This window comes from Cryptomeria japonica, chromosome 11 (genome assembly GCF_030272615.1).
Source record: "Cryptomeria japonica chromosome 11, Sugi_1.0, whole genome shotgun sequence".
Lineage (NCBI taxonomy): Eukaryota > Viridiplantae > Streptophyta > Pinopsida > Cupressales > Cupressaceae > Cryptomeria > Cryptomeria japonica.
In genome coordinates, this window is record NC_081415.1 from 332,946,495 (window position 1) to 332,966,886 (window position 20,392).

The window sequence follows — 20,392 nt, forward strand, 5'->3', positions numbered from 1 at the left end:
AGCCTAAGGCTGGAAGCCCATGGAGGTGTTTTTCATTAAAAGGGATTAAGACTCTACAATATATTTGATATTTGCTTAAGGGAGAAATACATTGTTGCTAAATAAAATATTTAAAGTCATTTCCCTAAGTTTATGTTGTGCGCTCACTTATTATATTATTGGCAATTTTAATAAAGTGACTCATCTATGCACTTGGGCGATTTGGGAAGGAGATGGAATGAAATGAAATGAAAGGCAAATTAAAAGAAATTTGAATGTCAGTGTTAAATCCCATATTGAAAGGAAAGGAAGTTGGATTTGGAGAGAAGATTATAAATAAAGGTCTTGGGCTCTCATTTTTGGTATCCAAGAATTTTATAATGAAGTGTTGTCGAAATGCTGTTGGAATGCTTCGAGGAATGCTTAGCTCCTAGACTATTTGCCTAGCATCTCGCTTGAAAGATAGCGACTAGTTGAGTTTGGGGATTTTTCTTCATTCAGAAGGAAGGATGGATTCATTGCAAGTGTGTGTTCAAGTTTTCAAATTCTGGAGTGTTGTGTGTGAATTTTCAAGTTGCTGGTTTTGGTGTGGCTGTAGCATGTTTTTGTTCATAACTCTCTGTTCGTGTGTCAGTTCATTCTGGGTAGTGGCTTGTTCTCTTCCTATGCCCCGGGCGATTATGTTTGTAAGTTTATAGTGCTTAATGTTGAGTATTTATTTTTAAAATGCAAATCGTACTTCTGCCCTAGTCATACTATGCTGAGCTGCCTGGGAATGCATGCATAAATTCATTTAGAGGTTTTGGGTGCAGTTTGTTGGTTCTAACCTTATCGCCTGCCTTGTATCTTTCATTTGCATCCGTTTTGAGGTCTTTCCGTTGAGTGTGGATTAAGTTGTGAGCATTTTAGGGAGTTCTTAGCTTGCTGGTCTGCGTTTTCCCAGCATGTGGTTTGCATTTTTAGAGTTTGAAGTTGTTAGTGTGGAGTGCATTCTTGGTGTGATTGGTCTATGTTGGTTTGGGAGTGAATATCTTATTATTTGCAGCTGTTGGACTAGTTATCAGCACTTGAATTACCATTCTTACCATTTTGTAATGCTGGTTAGTAGTACTAACAGCAAGTTGCTTATTTACTCTTAGTCCCACTGCATAAGTGGAAGAGGCTGGCTTGGCCGCCTATCTTTGGACAGTGACATCTCTTAATCTAAACAATCCATATTGTGAATTGTAAAGCTGATTAGTAGTACTAACAGCTGTCTATTTTGGATTGTTGCTCAGGACCAGTGTTCCACGAGGACGCGTCCCCCCCCTTTTTGGGCGCGTCCCCCCGTCAGAAACGTCTCGGGTATGGGGGGACGGGGGGACAGGGACGCGACGTCCCCCGCCATCCCGCCACCGCCACCCAAGCACCGCCGGGACGCAGAGACGTCCCCGCGTCTCCCAGGGAGACGGGGAGACGTGGAGACGTCTCCTTGGGAGACGTCTGGGCGTCTCCCAGAGAGACATGGAGACGCCTCCACGTCTCCTTGGGAGACGCCTCGTCTCCTTGGGAGACGCCCAGACGTCTCCTGTCGCCCCCACGTATATGTAATATTTAATATTAAAATTTAAAAAAAAAGTGACTTTTTAAGTTTTTTGAGGGTTAAGGGGTAACTCTAATTGGACATGGGCCAAAAGAAAAATAACACCCGATGCCTTTAGAAAATAATAAAAGTATTTTTGGCCTCGTGGGGCGCTGCCCCTCGACCCCGCCCTGTATCGCGACAGGGAACACGCAAGGGGCGCTGCCCCTTGACCCCGCAAGGGGCGATGCCCCTTGACCCCAACTCGGGGGCGCTGCCCCCAAACCCCCGTTGAAAAATATAGGGGGAAACCGCGCCGATAGAAGTAGGGAAAATCTAACCTCCGAGTCTGATTAGGCTCCATATAACAACACAACTTAGAAATCTTGGTATTTAGATTTAGTATTTCAAATTTCCTATAGTCTCATTTGAAATATAATTCTTACACTGTAATACTGTCATACATCTTTTCAAAACTAGTTTTTCAAGTACTATATGTATATGTATAACTATATCAGCACCACCACCCCGCCACCCCCCCCACCGCCGTCCCCCCGCCGTCCCCAAACTTAGGCCCTTGGTCCCCCCGTCCCGGAAACGCGTCCCCACGTCCCCCCGTCCCCAACGCCCGTGGAACACTGCTCAGGACCCACTAAATAAGTGGAAGAGGTTGGCTTGCCACCTTTCCTTTATTATTGTAACATTGTCCTATTGAATAAGCAATTGAGTAGATTGCAATTCAATTTCAGTCCTCCCACTGGATAAGGGGTAGAGTGATTGTTATTTACAGTTCTTTGTAATCTTGTAATTGGCTGGTTGCACCGCCAAACTGATGTAGAAGTTCTTTCACCCATTGGATAAGCGGAAGGAGTTGGCTTGCCACCCAATATTGAACTTCCATTGTAATTTCCAGCAGATCATTGAGATAACGATCCTCTTATCACCGTATACTCTCACCTTCCCACATTGGGCTCTTGGCGATTAGAAAGTGAAAGGGTTACTTTCAGCAATGTTTCATAATCATTATTTAACCCTAACGAGTGTTTGTGTTGATTGTAATTGGGAAAAAATATAAAAAAATTAAGGGGTATATTTCAGAGTTGGGTTCATCTCTACAAAAACATGCATATATAATATAATAATAAAATACACGATTAATTTAATAAATATATATATAATAATATATGATTATAAATAAGATAATATTATAATTAAATAAAAATTTTGATTTATAAATATAATATGATGATATAAATAATAAGTTATTTGTGTGCTTGAGACTAATATAATTTGTGGGGGCATCCATTCTTTTCATGTTAGTCCCTTTTTTAATAGGCATCACAATATTTCTAAACCCGCATGAATAAAAAGAATAGAAAAAATTAGGGTTGGACAAATGCAAATGAGACAAAGAGATTTTCAAATTATTTAATCATAATTCATAGAGAAAAAATGCTGTAATCATAATAGCAGCAGCGGAAAATATCATGAAATTTGTGATAGGTTCAATCGGGTTCAACGAGGATAAACTCGGTACTTTTTCATAACCCTGGACAGACCCCCTTATGAACTGACCCTTAATCTATATCCAAGCTGCATCGAACCCAAACCCATAAGTCTAGGGAAATGAATCAGTAAAATAGTTATTAAGAGATGAGTCTGTAAACTAAACTTGGAAGTAATGTTGGTTTTGCATTCTACAAGCTCAAATTTATATAACTTGAACTTGGAGAGAACACTTTGAAAGTTTTGAAGACCATAAGCATATTCTTTTTAAAGCTAATTGCTAGTTGAGGCAAATCAAAAAACTAGCTCACCAACCAATTTTCTTTATAAATCTCTTGGAGAATAGGCAAAAAGGAACACATCACTAACAAAAAGTAGCATAGCAATCAAGAAAAGTAGATGAAAATACCAAAAGAGATGATGATTTCCTTTTCAAAAATCTCCCAATCAACATATTTATTCGATAACTAAATCTTGTATTTTGGTATATCAAATTATATTATATCTTCACCCATTAGACACATGAATTTAGAGTCCACAAACACTTTATATTTATCAAATATATTTAAGCACAATTATGCTTTGTACGAACAAAAAATCACCTAATTTGCACAAAAAAGTCATATCAAACACTAAATTATTTGATAGCCATGCATAACATATAACAAATCAATTCATAAAACAAGTGACATGATTTTCACATCTGTGAGAAAATAGAGAGGTGAATCTACCTGAGATATAATGGACCCAACACCAACAGCTAACAAAATCTGAGCAAATTGATTCTTGTCAAAGCCAAATGTTGCCTTTAAGTAATACTGGAGACATTATTTATCTAGTTAGACTTCAAATATGATAAAACATAATTTATCAAAGCTATCTCACAAAGAAAAAGATTTTTTTTTTCATGTAACAAACAAATTCGACTATATTTATGTATTTGCATGTCTTGGATTACATCATACATTCAAATATATAGCTGAAAGTAATTAAAAAATAAAACATGTTATAACAATAAAAAATTTAAATCTTGTATACAAACATAATTATAACAATGTAGTCACAATTAACTTCAACATAAACTAAAGGAGAGAATATTCATGGTGTTAGAAGACCTTAGATATTGTTTCCTAAAAACTGCAAATAGGGGTTGTACGCATATGAAATTTTATATTATGTCAAATTTCAAGCTAAAATCATTGACCAAAGCAATCTCAAGTCTCACATCAATGTTTCAAAACCACATTGTCAAGAATGCACTTAGGCAAATGGGAGCACATATAAAAACAGAAAATCAGATATTAAAAAAATAATAGTTAAGAAATCAAAAGTGCAAGTTCAAAGTCCACCTTACAATGTATTGGTGCATGTGTAGAGTTAAAGTGCATTCCTATTAAAGGGATTGATAATGTCAAAGTAGATTTCCAAGGTTTCCCAAAGGGTTAACAATGACCAAAGGGAAAGCTATATAATCATTAAAGTCATCTAGAGTTTCCTATATCAAACTATATTTTTAGCTATCACATTTTTTAGAAAAATAGCATATTTGGGAATTTGTTATTTTTAGCCTATAAAATTTTTATTGATCTCTATTTTTAGTATGCGGAGCTCATGCTATTTTTGCCCTTCTAATATTTTTAGTGTTTGCTATTTATAACATGGAGTCATGTCGTCCTCATTTTTGTTTTCAAAAAAGATGGACCATTACATAAAAAAATTGTCAAAAAATGAAAATTTTATTCTAAGACACGCTTCCTGAGGCAGAATTTTTCCTTGCCCCTGGACTGGCTTAATCCTCAGCCCATCCTCAAACCATGTTTCGAATTTAATCGCATTCTGAGTTCGTTTGCTATATATTTCCTTCAATTTCGGGTTTTTTCTTCTTCACTGCAGGTGGGAAATTTTCCTTAAGTTGCAAGTTTATGTTTTTCCTTTGTTTTAGTGTTGTAGGGAAATGTTTAGTTAATTACAAGTGCACTTTATGAAAAATAGAACTTGTAACTTACTTTTTCTTTCCCCCTTGTTGCTTTTTGGCTTTTTAGTCATTGTAGGAACTTTTTGGACATATTAAAAGTGAGTTTTAAATTATAAAGTTTAAATAAAACTTGTAATTCATTTAAAAAGTCTCACTTAAGTGATTTAAGTTATGGTAGGGTTTTTTCTCCTCCATTACAAGTTTTATAAAGTCACTTTAAGTTGAAACACGGATTTTATTTCCCTATTACAAGTTATATTTTTAAGTTGTTTTTATGACTTGTAAAAGGAATTTTATTTTCCCTTTACTAGTCTTTTGTTTAAAAACTTGTAAAGGGAGTTTTATTTCCCCATTATGAGTATCATAAACTTCTTGTTTGCTCTCACAAAGCCGATTTTGCCTTATGAGGGGAAAAGTGAACATTTTAAACATGTAAAAAGGTTTAAGAAACCTGATTTTCCTTATTGCATGCATTTTAAACTACTTCTTCTTTCCCAAGAACCCGACCAGCATTGTTGAAGGATTTTTGTTGACAATTTCCACCAATTTTTGTGGAGAAATCTTAGGAGGAAGGAGTTTTGGATTCCTTGCTATTTTCATGCATCTTTCAACTCCTTCCATGCCATTTGGAAGACGTTGTTGCTGGTTTTATGGTGCTTTGGCAGCAAACACGTGTTTCTTGAATGCCACGATTTATCTCATTCAAGTGCCACAAATCTTTACTCTCCCAAGTTGTTTTGATTTGTCTTGCCTAGGCATGGAGGTTGAATGCTTGTCTTCACCGATTCTTCATGCTTTGGATGGGCACTTTGATCTATATGGCATTTTTTCAAAAACGTGGCTAGGGTTTGGAGTGTGGTTTGATGTCTATTTAAGAGACTTCCTTTCTTTTTTCAAGGATTGCTTCTTGCTTCTTGGAGGACGTTTTGATTGATCAAGGTATCTTACTTTCTTTTCTTCTTTGTTTTCATTTCTTGTTTTTGTTTGTTTTTGTTTCCTTGATCAATTTGTATATATGTTAGTTTTGTTTGTTCTTGCCTAAAATCGGTTTTGTGAGAGATTTTCCCCTTTGTTCCAAATTTGCAAAGCAATTTGCAAATTGCATTGTCTTTCCCCATTTTCCCTCTTTGCTTGCATTCGGGATTTAAAATCCCGATTGCAAGTGAGATGAAAATAGTTGATCTACCCCTTTGGTTGAAAAATCTTAACCGTTTTGTTGAAATTCCAAAGTTTTAAAGTTGGAAAAATGCTCATCTTTTCAAAATCAGGTTTTTAAAACCTGATTACAAGTTGAAAGTTCTTCCCATTTTCATCAAGATGATCTTCCCAAAATCTTTTCCTTGTTCACAAACTTCATTCCCATCCTTCCCCACATATCAAGATCCCTATTTCCACCATTTCATCCACTCATTTCACACCATTCATTTTTCCCATTTAAAGTCTACTTGCAGTCAGCCATCTAGAACCCGAAATTGGTCCAAAATGCACTCAAAAAACACTTGAAAATGAGTTTTAAAGGTCAAATTAAAAGTGCAAACTAGTAGTTACCCATTACACATAAAGTTGCATGTTTGTTCTCGACAATTGCAAGTTAATGCTCTTGTTTTCCCCACACATGTAATGCAGCTTCCAGAACCCGAAATTCACCTATGAGCCCATTTTTGCATCAATTTATCCCTTCCCATGTCAGTCTTGTTTGCACACACGATCTACCAAGTCAATCGATTAAGGCATGGGCCTTATTTTGCAAGCGAATTTCAAGATCGGAGGATGATACAAAGAAGAGATACAACAACAATTCATGGTTGAGAACATAGAATGCTTGCAAGACAAAGATGGTCATAACATGAAAATAGGAAGGCAGCCCTTTCCCTCCTGAAAAACCAGTACTACCCCAAGCAAGAAGATAAGGTTGAAGTTCGTTGGCCATGGACACAAAGATCATTAAGGATGCAAATTCTCGTTCCAATTCAAGATGTCTTCACTGATCCAGAATACTCCAAGTTCTATCATCCTGAAGCAACATGAAGATCATCACAGACAAAGGATGATGCAGTTAGAGTCGTGCCTTTAGACACATGGAATTCTTTTAGTTATGCATTTGTAATTTTGTTTTGACAAGTTCCATGTAAAAAAATAACTTTGTAATTGCAAGTTAACTCATCATTTGCACTTTTGTAATTACATGTAAAGCAACTACAAGTTGAGTTCAATTAGGATTGTAGTTGGGATAAGTCATAGTTAGTTGTTGAATAAGTCTTGGTGGTTGAGAGAATTTCTCAAGTTAGTTAGGATCCTCCCACCTTTTTCTCAAGGCTCTTCTCCTATAAATACTTGAGGGGGTCTATTGTGATTGATATCTTTCGACAATGCAACAAAATTCTGTCAGTTTGTATGTGCACTCTAAGACTCTGAGCTTAGATGTAAATCAAATTGCTTTCAATAAAAGAGGCAAGTTGTGTTGAGACTTTGTGCCAATTCAATTTGTTACGTGACGACATTTTCTGGAGTTGATTGTGATTCTTGTTCTATTGTTCAAGAGAAATTTAAATTCAATCTTGCAGACTTTGAGCTGCTAATTGTATTTAGAGTTAAATGTTTGGTTTTCAGATTTGATCTTGCAGACTTTGAGCTGCTTATCATATTTGAAGCTAGTATGGAAAGCTCAAGAGGGAAGATAGCTTGTAGACTTTGTGTTGCTCCTATTTTTAAGACTTGTGCATATAAGGTGAAGTGCAACATGTAGTTAGACTTTGAGCTGCTACATATTGTGTTTGGTTGCTAGAAAATCATCTACAAAGGTTGATAGGACAATAGAATAGTTGAAGACTTTGAGCTTTCTTTCTGTTTTCCCGTCCCGGGGAAGTGACGGAGGTCTTTGTGCCTTCATGGAAACTTTGTTTCCCTTTATGTTCCAAAAATCCTACAAAAAAGTCTCATTTCTGTATTTGCTGTTATTTATTTCCAATTGCTATTACTTTTCTATGAAGAGAAAAGAGTATAGTTTTTCTTGAAAGACGAAGAAAGACTGTTGTCCCATCGATATTAGATTAGTTTAGTTTGTAGATAGGGGGAGCCTTCCCTAAATTAGGAGAGTATCATACTCACACACTGTGGCTGAAACCACAATTTTGCACATTGAGTGTACAAAATTTTCAACCAATAAGTCAACTATTTCTATATTATTTATTTTTAGATCTCTTGCCATACAAGAGATGTGAGATTTAAGTCATAATTTGTAATATATCCAGTCTACAACTTAATTGGAGGTTGCATAGTTTTAGTTTTTGTATCAGAAGAAAGAATTCTATTAAAAAAATTGTCTTTAATGCAATTGGCTATTATTAGAGAAGTAGCAATTGCCTTTTTATTTAATTTCATGGAATAGCTTTATAAACAAGTGTTATCCTGCACTTAGATTTCTAATGGTAATTGTCAAGTCTATATATCATTGAACTCGTAGTTGAAAAAGACTTAGCAAAAACTCACCAAGCCCAAAAAACACAACTCAACAAAGCCTTGACAACTTAAAAAATTGCTTAAATTTCATTAGAAACACCATTTTTTGAAAAATTCAATGACGAGATGTAGCCAACAAGTTCATAAATGGGTACAAAAGTTTTCTATTAAATTTGATTGATTTGAATGCTACCACACGGACCGAAAGCATTCAAGTCGACATGATAGTGCAATCCAACCAAGCATACTCAAAATATGATGCGTACCTCCACAACACCTACAGATGTGCAACATAGCATTACCTAACACCAACAACACTATATCAATGAAACGCAACAACACCAAAACTTTAGAAGGTGGAGGAATGCAAAGCATTCCTGCCAACAAGTACATTTTTTCTATGTGACCAACACTCAGACCATCACCAAATCTATTGCAAAACAAATAGCATTATGAAACCTAAGATCTAATGTTCTTTTGCACCCACCAACATCATATTACACCCGCAAGAAAAGATGAATCAATGCAACACAATGCAAACCAGAATACTAAACCCTGTCTAACAGACTATTCACCGAAACAGTCATACTTAGCCATAATCTGCTGCGGATACCTAAACTCTTCTTCAATGCTCTGAAATAGACATGAGACAATGAGATATATCATCTACAATCACCGCCATCAATTTTCATACATCAATGTGAACAAAGAAGAAAACTCTTGATACAACACCACTGAGGAACACATCTAACCTCATACTTCCAGACCTTAGTTGACATCAATGACAACACATATTCATGTTTGCAACAAACTCCCCATTTGTCATTGATGGCATTACTTGTAATACCTCCATATCCACAATATATTTCTCCCCCTTTGACATCAAAGACAAGGGCACCATTGCATTACTATACATATTATGTATCACTCTAAGTACAAAAGTATCATATCTACAATATTCTGCAGCACTTATGCATCTCTACAAAATTTCTCCCCCTAGGGTATGAACAAAATGAATACAAATCAAATCAAAAATTGCACTCCAACAATCTTCTACTTATCTACCTGTGTCTGTATAGAAACAAAATTATCTTATTGGAAAAAACTGCAAGTTACGCAGATGAAGACAAGATGCCCTTGTGAATGAACTTGAGCTGAGTCCAAGTGGAATTCCAATCATCTCCCATGGAGGCCAAAATGTTGCACTAACTTTCAATCTTCAAGAGAAGATCCTCTGCCTCCTTACTACTATCCATAATCTTAACTGCCTGATCGAGCTTCTAATAGTCCTCAAAGGGCTTCACCATGCCAGTGAGTTGTAAATCTATAATATCTCTAAGATGACAAAACTATTTCTTAGTTTTCTCCTTCTGATCAACCAAAAGATTCAACTTCAAGTAGAAATTTTCTAACTAAATCCTGCCATTTCCATCTGCATCCTTCTTCAAATTTATTGTATTAGATAGCTATACAATTTGTGACTCTATACTGTCTATTTGATCCTTAATATTCTTAGTAAATATGGGCCATTGATGAAAAAATTGGTGTACCTCTAATACATCATTTACACTCATCTCAAAAACTTTTATGCCTTCTTGCAGTTGAATATGTGCAACTACACATCTATTTACCAAATATTCTAATCTTTTCTCTTCCAACCTGAAATGCCCCCCTTGATTTTTTTATTTTTTTTAGCACAACATTCAACACCCATTAGCATTAGAAAAATAACATCTCAACCACTTATGCAGTGGGAGGAAAACTTGAACAATTGAAATACTACACGATGGCGGTTGGACCAGCCACTTCCACTTGTTCAGTGGGAGAACTACAAATTTATTAAGGCTTGAATAACAAAAACTTGACGGTATAACCAGCCACTTCCACTTGTATAGTGGGAATACAAAGTACTGAAATTAAACAACAGAATTGGTGGTATAACCAGCCAATTCCACTTTTTAACGGGTGATACAAAGAAACTGAAATTAGCTTGAAAACAAAAGACATTGCAGTATAACCAGCCACTTCCACTTGCACAGTGGGGAAAGTTAGCTTCCAGAAAATGAGTACAAAATATTGTTTAGTACTACTAAACAAATTATTACATACGCTAACTATGCAAGGAAGATAAAACTAAAATCAGAAATGCAATGACCAAGTTACCAGCCCAAAAATCAGCAAATCAAACTAGGGTAAACAACAACAACTCGATTTGGAATAAGAATTCAGCCACTCCACCAAAAACCACCAAAGTATGAGCAAATGGGCACCAAGAGCATACGCAACTTTTGAATCCGTACCCACAAAATTCAAATGAAAGCTCCAACCAGAATAAGCAGAAATGTAGATCAGCTGTATGGTTTCTTCACCAATTTATCACACCAAACTCCTTGAAATCCACTGGTAATCTCTGAATGAGATCACTCTGTCAGCTAGGAGTTATCTTTCAAACTCGAATTGAAGATGAGCTAGGAGGGCACGCAACCCCGAAGCCAAGTCTCTGAAAGCAATTCAACAACACTTCGTTATCAAATTCTAGCATAACCAAATGAAGGAGAGAAAGGTCTTATTTATAGACTTGAGCCCCAGAAATTTGAATTCACTTTTCCCTCCAAAGTGGACGCCTCATTAGGGAAATAAAATATAACTTATATCTTTTTCTTCTTTTTATTTTTTCCCAAAGTTGGATGCCAAATATGAATTTTCATTCAATATAATATTTCCTTATTCTCTAAGTCTAGCTTGGATGCCCAAAAACACCTTTTTTGACTTTAAAAAAAAATATATTAAATATCGCCCCAGTAAAGTCATATGAAAATAATATTAAATAAATAACCAAAGTTATTTATTTACCAAAAATAGATTCCAAGAATCTTGGAGAGATCACTACTGAACAACATTGTTGAGAATAGAACCCAAGTGTTACTTTGTTGCACAACTGTACCGCTAAAAATAACATTTACTAAAAATAGCACTTACTAAAAATAGCACTACTAAAAAAAGTAATTGACTCCAAACTCCATTTGAGCATATTCTGAGCAGTCGTCATGACTTACTAAAAAAACTAAGTCCAGAAATCATCTCCGAATAATTTGCATGTCAAACCACGGTGGAGCTCTCAAAAAACCAAAAAAAAACCTATAAACCAAACAGCGATCAGCCTATCGCAATTTACTAAAAATAGTTAATTCAAAAATCTTCTCTAATTGGAATGCATGTTATACCATCCTGAAGCTCATGAAAAACCCAGAAAGAATCTAGAGAGCAAATTGTAAAACTCCTGCAAACTCCCCTCTGAAAACCTTCCTGAAGACAGAAACCCTAATTTAGTCTCTGGTTAGCCTACAGGTTTCCAGGATAGGATAAGACTCCATCCATCAGTCTAGGACTGAGAAGGGGGCATTACAATTTCCTCTACATCCTTCAAAATTGTGGCTTCCAATTTGGAAGCATGTTCCGTCAATCCATCAAGCAACAAATGCAGCTGCTCCACACTTGTCAGAGTCTCATCCACAACTACTTCCGGAAGTCTTTCATAAGGACATTTACTACATTATCAATGAGCTTTGTGCTCTGCATATGAGACCTAATAAACTGCTTGCGAGCAGAATCTTGAAGTGTGTCACTCAAATGAAGCTTGTGCAAGGGAGATAGTCGGTTAAGATCCACCTAACCTTGAGACATTGGTACCTAAAGTACCTCAGTAGTAACCATAGGTTCAAATTGCAACTAAAGTTTCAACAAGTCTGATACAAAATCTCTAGAGCATCCGAAAGATTCTCAACAAGGTTCCACATTCTTTTTTGCCTAGATATTTGTCTCCTCTACTTGTTTCTTCTATGGACTCTTCTCCTTCTCCAGAATCTTTATTGCAAATCTCTCCAAACCCTTGTCTTTTTACTTTTGTTTATCCGGAGCAAATTCCAAACCTGTATCAATACCTTTTGCTCATCTATCTTCCTTCTTGGAGCAACTTCATCACTGCCACCTTCAGGAGCACTCATTACAATCTCCACTGGACCTGTTGATGTGTTTTTTATGACTACGTCAAACAAAGAATAAAGTTGCCTAACGATCACTTCACTCTCTCTTGATCAAAGTGCGATTGCATGCTAAGATTGCAAGAAGTTCAACCAATCGACTCCAAGGTGGACAAATTCCAAATAAACCAATCTCTGCTTCGCCAAGATCAACTACAACTCCGCAAGAACCAGTGCAATCTTTTGGGGATGCTAGAGGATTTTCAAATCGAGAAATTACATTTGAATACCAAAAAAACAGTGCAATCCAAACGACTATCCACAATCGAACTCAGCACAAATTTAGGGGGCTCGGACTAACTTTACACTGCAACTTACAATCAGCAAGATGCAAAAAGTATGAACCATGGAAATTCATCAGACACCATTACATTCTCCATTGAAATCAAAGCACTTTACTAGTTCTAATCTAAGTGAGGAAGGTGAAACCATGCAAGCTTTGAAAAAATAATTTAAATGGACACCATCAGAGAACAATGTTTCATTGTTATTATCTCAAAACTTATCGCAACAATTTCATACAAGTCTCCCTCTTTTACAAATGAGGGGGGTCACCCCTTTATATAGGCCTCAGGCCATGATTACATGCAAAACCCTAATTAGGGTTTCACCCTAGAAGATTCCCCACTCAAGATGCAACAAGGTAGGAATCAGCAATAAATACCCCATAAAGCCCATATACAATTAATTACAATGCTTCCAAAAATGGCACCCATAAAACACTAATTAACCATTACATTCAAAAGGTGCCCACTATGCAATGAATGTACCCTCATGCAAAAATCGCCCATGATGCCATAAATGCACCATCATCTCTTGAACGTGATGGCTGCATGCAGAAGGAATCTGCCATAAATGTGACGGCTGCATGCAAAGAGATGCTTCATTAATTCAGCGTGCATTGACTCGATTGGCACTTGGCGAGAAAACCTTGGAGAGAGAAAACTTCAGGAGAGAAGAATTTGATCCATGAAGAATTTTCTTGAAGTTTCTCGAACTTTCCTTGCTCAAGAGGAGACTTTTAATCATTTTCCACCATCTCCTATTTTTTAGGAATTTTCCACAAATTAGGGTTTCAAGTCCAGGAGGGAGAGAATTCTCCTATGAATCCAAATCTATGAAAATTTTGAAACTTGGATGTGATTTGATGCCCGAGAATGGATTTTTCAAAAAATTTCTCGAGGGATTTCTTATTCAGTTAAACCCTGATTCCTTCCTTGCCTTAGAAATTGTTTTTTTTCCCTTCAATTCATCTCGGCATGGAATTCATGTTGTGAAGGAATTCTCCTTTGGAAAGAAATTTCTTCCTTACCCTGAGGAATGAAATTCTTCATGCCTTAGCCAATTTTCATGATTTCCAAGAACTATGTCATGAAGGAAGAAATTTCAAACACTTAGTCAATTTTTCACCTTTCCTGGAATTCTATCTTGAAGGAAGGAATTTCCGACACTTAGCCAAATTTTCACCTTTCCTGGAATTTCTTCTTCTTCGGCGCAATTCTTCCCTGAGGAAGGAATTTTTGTGCTCTTTGAATTCATCAAGTTTGTAGGGAGTTTTTCAACCAATTTTCACATCTCCTATTTTTTAGGAAATTTCCTAAAATTTAGGACCCAGGTCCAGGAGAGAATTATCCCACGAGTCCAAATCTGTAAAAAATTTCGAATTTTGATAAGATTTGGTGTCTAAAAATGGAAATTTCAAAAAAAATTCTCGAGGGGATTTCTGCTTTTCATTCTTCCTTGACCCTTGGATTTTCATGCCTTGGACAAATTTTCAATTTTCAAGCTTAAGCATGGAATTCACCATGTCTTGGAATTTGATCATTTTCCATGTCTCCAAGCACCCCTCAATTTGGCGCTTTCCATTAGTCTAGGGCACTATTTCCATGTGCAGAGGAATTCATCAACTTTTGATTTCTCCATGACCCCTCTCTTTTGGCGCTTTGATCATGGCCTTGGCGGAATTTCACTGTGGAGGAGGAATTTCATCAAATGCTAAATCCTCCATGACCCCTCCATTTTGGCGCCCAATTGAGTGTTTGGGCGGAATTTCACTGTGGAGGAAGAATTTTTTCAAATGCTAAATCCTCCATGACCCTTCCATTGTGGCGCCTAGTTGAGTGCTTGGGCGGATTTTGGCCATGAAAGAGGAATTTGATGTTTTCTACCAATTCAGGACATGTATATATATGAAATATAACATTTAAGTATATTGAAGATGCCACTTATACTTTAAGTTATATTTCATATATATTGTCAGGATGTTTGAGAGTGGTTTCAAGTCCCTAGGAATCATAACGCAAATTCTGGATTTTGGAAGATCTTTCATATTTTCAGACTTTGTCAAATTTCAGACCATTTCCAGATCAGGATGACATTGGTGGATTGATGTGAATTTCCAGACATGTGATTTTGCATGCTTTCTTCTTCTCGAATAGGAGTTCCATAGTTAACCATTTTTTTTATCCAACTTGTCTGCCTTCTGACTCTTCCGGATTTAGAAATGGTCTTTAGGAACGTTCAGTCTTCAGCGTCTTCAGAGATATTCAGCTTTCAACGTTTCTTGTGAAGATCCTACCAAAAATAGATTTTCCCAAATAGTAAGTGTTTCAAAATGTCAAGGTTTGGGCAAAATAGGTTAGAAAAGCACTTACTAAAAATAGAAACTTACTAAAAATAAAAATTACTAAAAAATAGTAAGTTTGATTTTTGACAAAATTAGACCAATCTAGGAGGCATTCAAACTTACTAAAAATAGTAAGTGCTCAAAATTCGCTCAAATTTTACTAGGAGGTTCCTTGAAGGATCCCGATTCCAGTTCTAAGATCAGTTTTTCCAAAACCCTAACAGAAACCCCTAAAATCTAGGACTAAAGGCAAAAACCTTAAAATTGACGAAACGAGTCCTAGACTTAACCAAATTTGCTCAAACGAAAAGAAGGCTTAATCAATATAACCCCCAAACACTTGCAAAGTAGAGAGACTGACGAGACTACTGCAAAAAAGACCCAAAAAACAAAGCCAAAAGACCGAAAGGGCCTAAAAAGTAAGGGGTCTCCATATGCAATGGGGTGATTGATGTGTGAAAACGTCACAACAGGACTAATATCTATATTTGTCTTCTCCAAAGGAAAAGAACATAGACTTCTTCAGTTCTTCTGCAACTTTTGATGTTTCTTCTTCTATCTGCTTGATCAACCTCTGGTAATCATCTGGATCCTCTCCCATGACTATGTTAACTCTCTCTTTTGTTCGAAACCTTGTGCTGAGAGTTCGAGCACTGTCTTCCCTAGATAAGGGACTGCATACCTTGTCTAATGCATATGTCTGAATGTTCGATTCTTTGATTACTGTCTCCTTTCTCTTTTTGGTCACGACCTCCTCCAACTCCTCAAGAAGTTTATCAACAATGTCATTAATATGCATGTTATAAGTGATTAACTGTTGAGTAATAGCCTTCTCTATAGTCACCTTATCTGCCAAAGGGGCATCCTTGTATAACCCTGCAATCACCTCCAAAGAATCATGACGACAAATTGCATTTACCAAACTATTAAGATCAAGAGGTTGATAACAAGTATCAACCGAAAGCGTATTTGATTTGTTCTTCTTTCCCTTCTTTTCCTTCTGTATTTCCTTTTCTTTTCTATTCTTTCCCTTCTTTTCCTTCTGTATTTCCTTTTCTTTTCTATTCTCTTTTCTTTCTTCTTTTCTACTTCCTTCTAATTTTTCTTCTTGGCAAGGGTCTATATTAGAGAGAACTTTGCTCTCTTTCTCTAGATGAAAGGGACATTATCCTATTCATCTTCATCATCCTCCTCTTCTTCTTCTATCCTCTTGGACCACTTCTTTATCACAAATTTCTCCTTTTCTTCCTCTTCATCAGTGATGCTGTTGCTGACCAATTCCTTGACAATTGTCTCCTGACTTGATTTATCCCTTGTGGCCTTCTACTTCGATCTTTGGCCCTTCTTCTCACTTGATGCAACTATCATAGGGGTTCTAGGAACCAATCTTCACTGAAAGGGGAACAGAGGTGGACCTTGTTCTTCTCTAAGCTTGCCTTGAAGATCCTTCTTCCAGAGGCAAATTAAAAACCACAAACACCAGGGGCAAGTCTATTTTTCTATACAAGTTCTCCATTCTCTTAGCGTGATCTTTCTCAGCTTTCTTCTAGATCATTTTATTAATAATCTCAGTAGCTATTCCAAACCTTTCTTCTTTTGGATCAACCAACAAACGCAAAAACACCTCAATGCTTTTCTCAACATCTTCTATTGATATCTCATATGGCAACTCTAGCAACCAAGCAATTCTTGGTTCAACTGCTTCTATGTAACAATGGTCCTTGTTGACTAGAAAAGTCATTTCATCTTTATAATTCCAAACCAATCCACTAGGGATTCTCTCTCTTTGTTGCATCTTATCTTGAAAATTTTGGAACCATCCCAAGTACAAGTTGTATGCCTTTGTATCTTTATTGAAGCTCCTAATATGCTATTTTAGTTGTACTTATGTAGGGCAGAACTTGTCCCAAACTTTACTCCTAATTCCCATAAGCTCATTCATGAACATAAATGCAAGATAAATTATCAATGATACATTCCTGAACTAATATATGGTCCAACAGCTATTGCCTTAGAAGCTCGTAGAGATCGAACTTCTCTCCTTCAACCACCATTTGGAAAGCAGTGTATATTATGGTGGTAGTGGTGAAAACCTCACAGTTTTGATAATATATCTTGAATGCCAAACCTTTGGTCACATAGTAGACACCTAGATCAATGATGTCCTCAATTGTCCTAGCCCTCTTGTCCAACTTCCCACCAATTAACTGAGAAACTGTATCATTCTTAACTGCTTTTAGAAAAATCACAGTGAGAACTATCTCACTATATGTAAACTGATTACAAAGTTTTAGGCTCTTCGCCAAGGAAGCTCACTACTCTTGATTTGGACTTGCAAACTAAGGCACACAACCTTAGGGAAAAATACAATGGACTTGCAAAACACTGAAGATCACTTCTTTAGGGCGAAATATACTAGATTTGATTACAATCAATTATTTTTGATAAACTGAGGAGATGTGCATCCTTTGAAATGTTGATTACAGTTCACTGTTCTAAACTTTGCTTTCAGATAACACACCATACACAACTCCTTACACATCACATACAATCCTCCAAAAGATCTCATCCCTTATATATCATCTGCAACAAAAAGATACATCAATTAGGTTAGCCTAATTAGATGTAACGTGTAGAGTATAAACAATCAGCCCCAAATACATTCTCCAAAGCAATGTAGAAGGGAAACAAGATGTGTGAAGCATCACACCATGTCGGCACACCTTCCTATCAATCCCAAATCATCCCATTCAACACCATACGCTACCGCATAGACCAAAATCACTCAAGTCAGCTCGATGGTGCAATCCAACCAAGCATACTCAAAATATGATGCAAACCTCCACAACACCTGTAGATGCACAACATAGCATCCATTGACACCAACAACACTATATCACCGAACCGCAGCACCAAAACTTCAAAAGGTGGAGGAATCCAAAGCATTCTTGCCAACAAGTATACTATTTTTGCACACTCAGACCATTACCAAATCTACTACGGAACAAATAGGAACATGAAACCTGAGATCTAACATTCTTTTGCATCCACCAACATCATATTACACCTGCAAGAAAAGATGAATCAATGCGGCACAATGCGGACTAGAATACTGAGTCGTATCTGATAGACTGTTCACCGGAACAATCATACTTAGCCATAATCTATTAAGGACACTTGAATACTTCTTCCATGCTCTGAAATAGACATGAATCAATGATATATATCATCTACAGTCGACGCCATCAATCTTCATACATCAATGTGAACACATAAGCAAAATCCTAATAGAGCACCACTCAGGAACACATCTGACCTCATACTTCCAGACCTTAGTTGACATCAATGACAAGTTTGACATCAATGACAAAACATACTCATATTTGCAACACACATTAGTTGAGATATCCTTGTTCAACCCTGTCATCATTTCTCAAATATTCCTCCATGAATTGTAGACCAGGAATTCTCAACTACACAAGAAAAATAGGATCTAACCCATACACTAGGAGATATGGAGAAGTGGAAATTGATTATTTTGGTCTTGTACAATTAGCCAAGAGAGCAAATCTCAATTGAGTGTGAAAATATTTTGGATTCGTGTCTAACAGTTTCTTAATTACACTTAATAGATTCTTGTTTGTTGACTCGGCTAAACCATTTCCTTGGGGGTAATAGTTAGAAGAAAATTTCAACATGATACCATAATCAAACGCTCAGTTAGAAAACTTCAAAGAAGCGAATGCGGGACCATTATCACAAACTAATGCATGCAGACTTCTAAACCTTGTAATAATGTTCTCTTCTAAAAATTTAACTTTTGTAGTGCACTGCTTCAAAGCTTGCACTTTAGTCCACCTCGTGCGATAATTAGTAGTGGTTAGAATATGCCTGTGTTGTGTAGACGAAGGTGAATTATCATACCAACACAATCAAGCACCCATTGTGCAAAGGGTTTCACCTCAGTGACATGCTACAAGGGCATCGTGGGAGTCCTCTCCTAGTAGCAACAACTTGGAAAATGTGACAAGTCTTCACATGTTCATGCAAATCTCAGAATAAATTGGGGCAATAATAATTAGCCCCAAGAATCTGTTGTGCAACAACCAAGCTTGCACCATGCCCCGTTCCAAACCTACTATGGAAGTGCTCAATAATTTGTTTTGCTTCTTCTTTACCCACACATCTTAGGTAGATTCCTTCATGATTTCTTCTATAAACTATTGAGCCTTGCAACAATAGCGACTACTCTTCATTCTCAAAGCCCTTTTCTAGACTACATCCAGGTGGGGAGGGCATTTCTAATTTATCAAGTAAAATGCAATTTCATTGTATCATTCATTGGGTGACACATTCTATAATAGGTATTGTTGATGGACTAATCCAAGTCCATTGGATGCCAAAGTTTGGGTTAGTGCCTGACCTCATACTAACTTCATGGGTTGAATCTCAATATCATATTTCTGTAAAGTTGCAACCCACTTGCCTCTTCTTTCCCCGAGTTCATTCTACATCAATAAGGTTTTAACAGCTGCATTAGGGACTATAGCGTGTACTTTGCTTCTCAGTATGTAATGTTGGAATTTATTGATAGCCTTGCCTAGTGAATATGTTTGCTTTTCAACAGTCAGGTATCTCAACTCAGCATCTTTTAACAAAGCACTCATGAATATGTAATTGGATGTTCTCTAACGTCATCTTTTCTTTGGGTGAGGGTTGCGACACGTTTATGATTAGATGCAAATGAATATATGTTGAATTACTTTAAGTAATCTAGACTCACCAATGCAAGGGCCTGAGCTATAGCCTATTTTATCTCTTCGAATGCTCTTTTCACCTGTGTTGTCCGTTTGATTTTTGCATCTTTCTTCAACATCTCATTTAGCAGTCTAGCAATTTCTACAAATCTTGTGATGAATTTCACAAAGTTAATCTTCCCAAAGTATGATTTCAGTTCTTTCTTGCTTGTAGGTGAGTTAATTTTCAAGATGGCTTGAATCCTATCGAGGTCAATTGAAATTCCTTTTTCTGATATCACGTGTCCAAGCAGCTTTCCTTCTATGACCTTGAACATACATTTCTTCAGGTTTAAAGAAATGCCATACTTGTCGAAACCTTTGAAATAATTTTCTCAAGATCATTCACATGGTCTTCTCACTTCTTGGAAAACACCATTAGGTCATCCCTATAAATGATTATGCATTTTCCAACTTTTGAAAGCAATATCCATGGCACGTTGGAATGTT

At 36.6% G+C, this 20,392-nt stretch overlaps 1 protein-coding gene across 2 annotated transcripts in view; it reads right to left on the minus strand.

Annotated features, from left to right (window-relative positions):
- Positions 1 to 20,392, minus strand: part of LOC131075102 (uncharacterized) — a 318,013-nt gene that overhangs the window by 204,000 nt on the left and 93,621 nt on the right. For both annotated transcript variants that reach the window (XM_058011935.2, XM_058011929.2), the window contains exon 7: positions 3,778 to 3,864. In XM_058011935.2, coding sequence (XP_057867918.2) covers positions 3,778 to 3,864 — 87 coding nt within the window. The remainder of the gene's footprint in view (positions 1 to 3,777; positions 3,865 to 20,392) is intronic.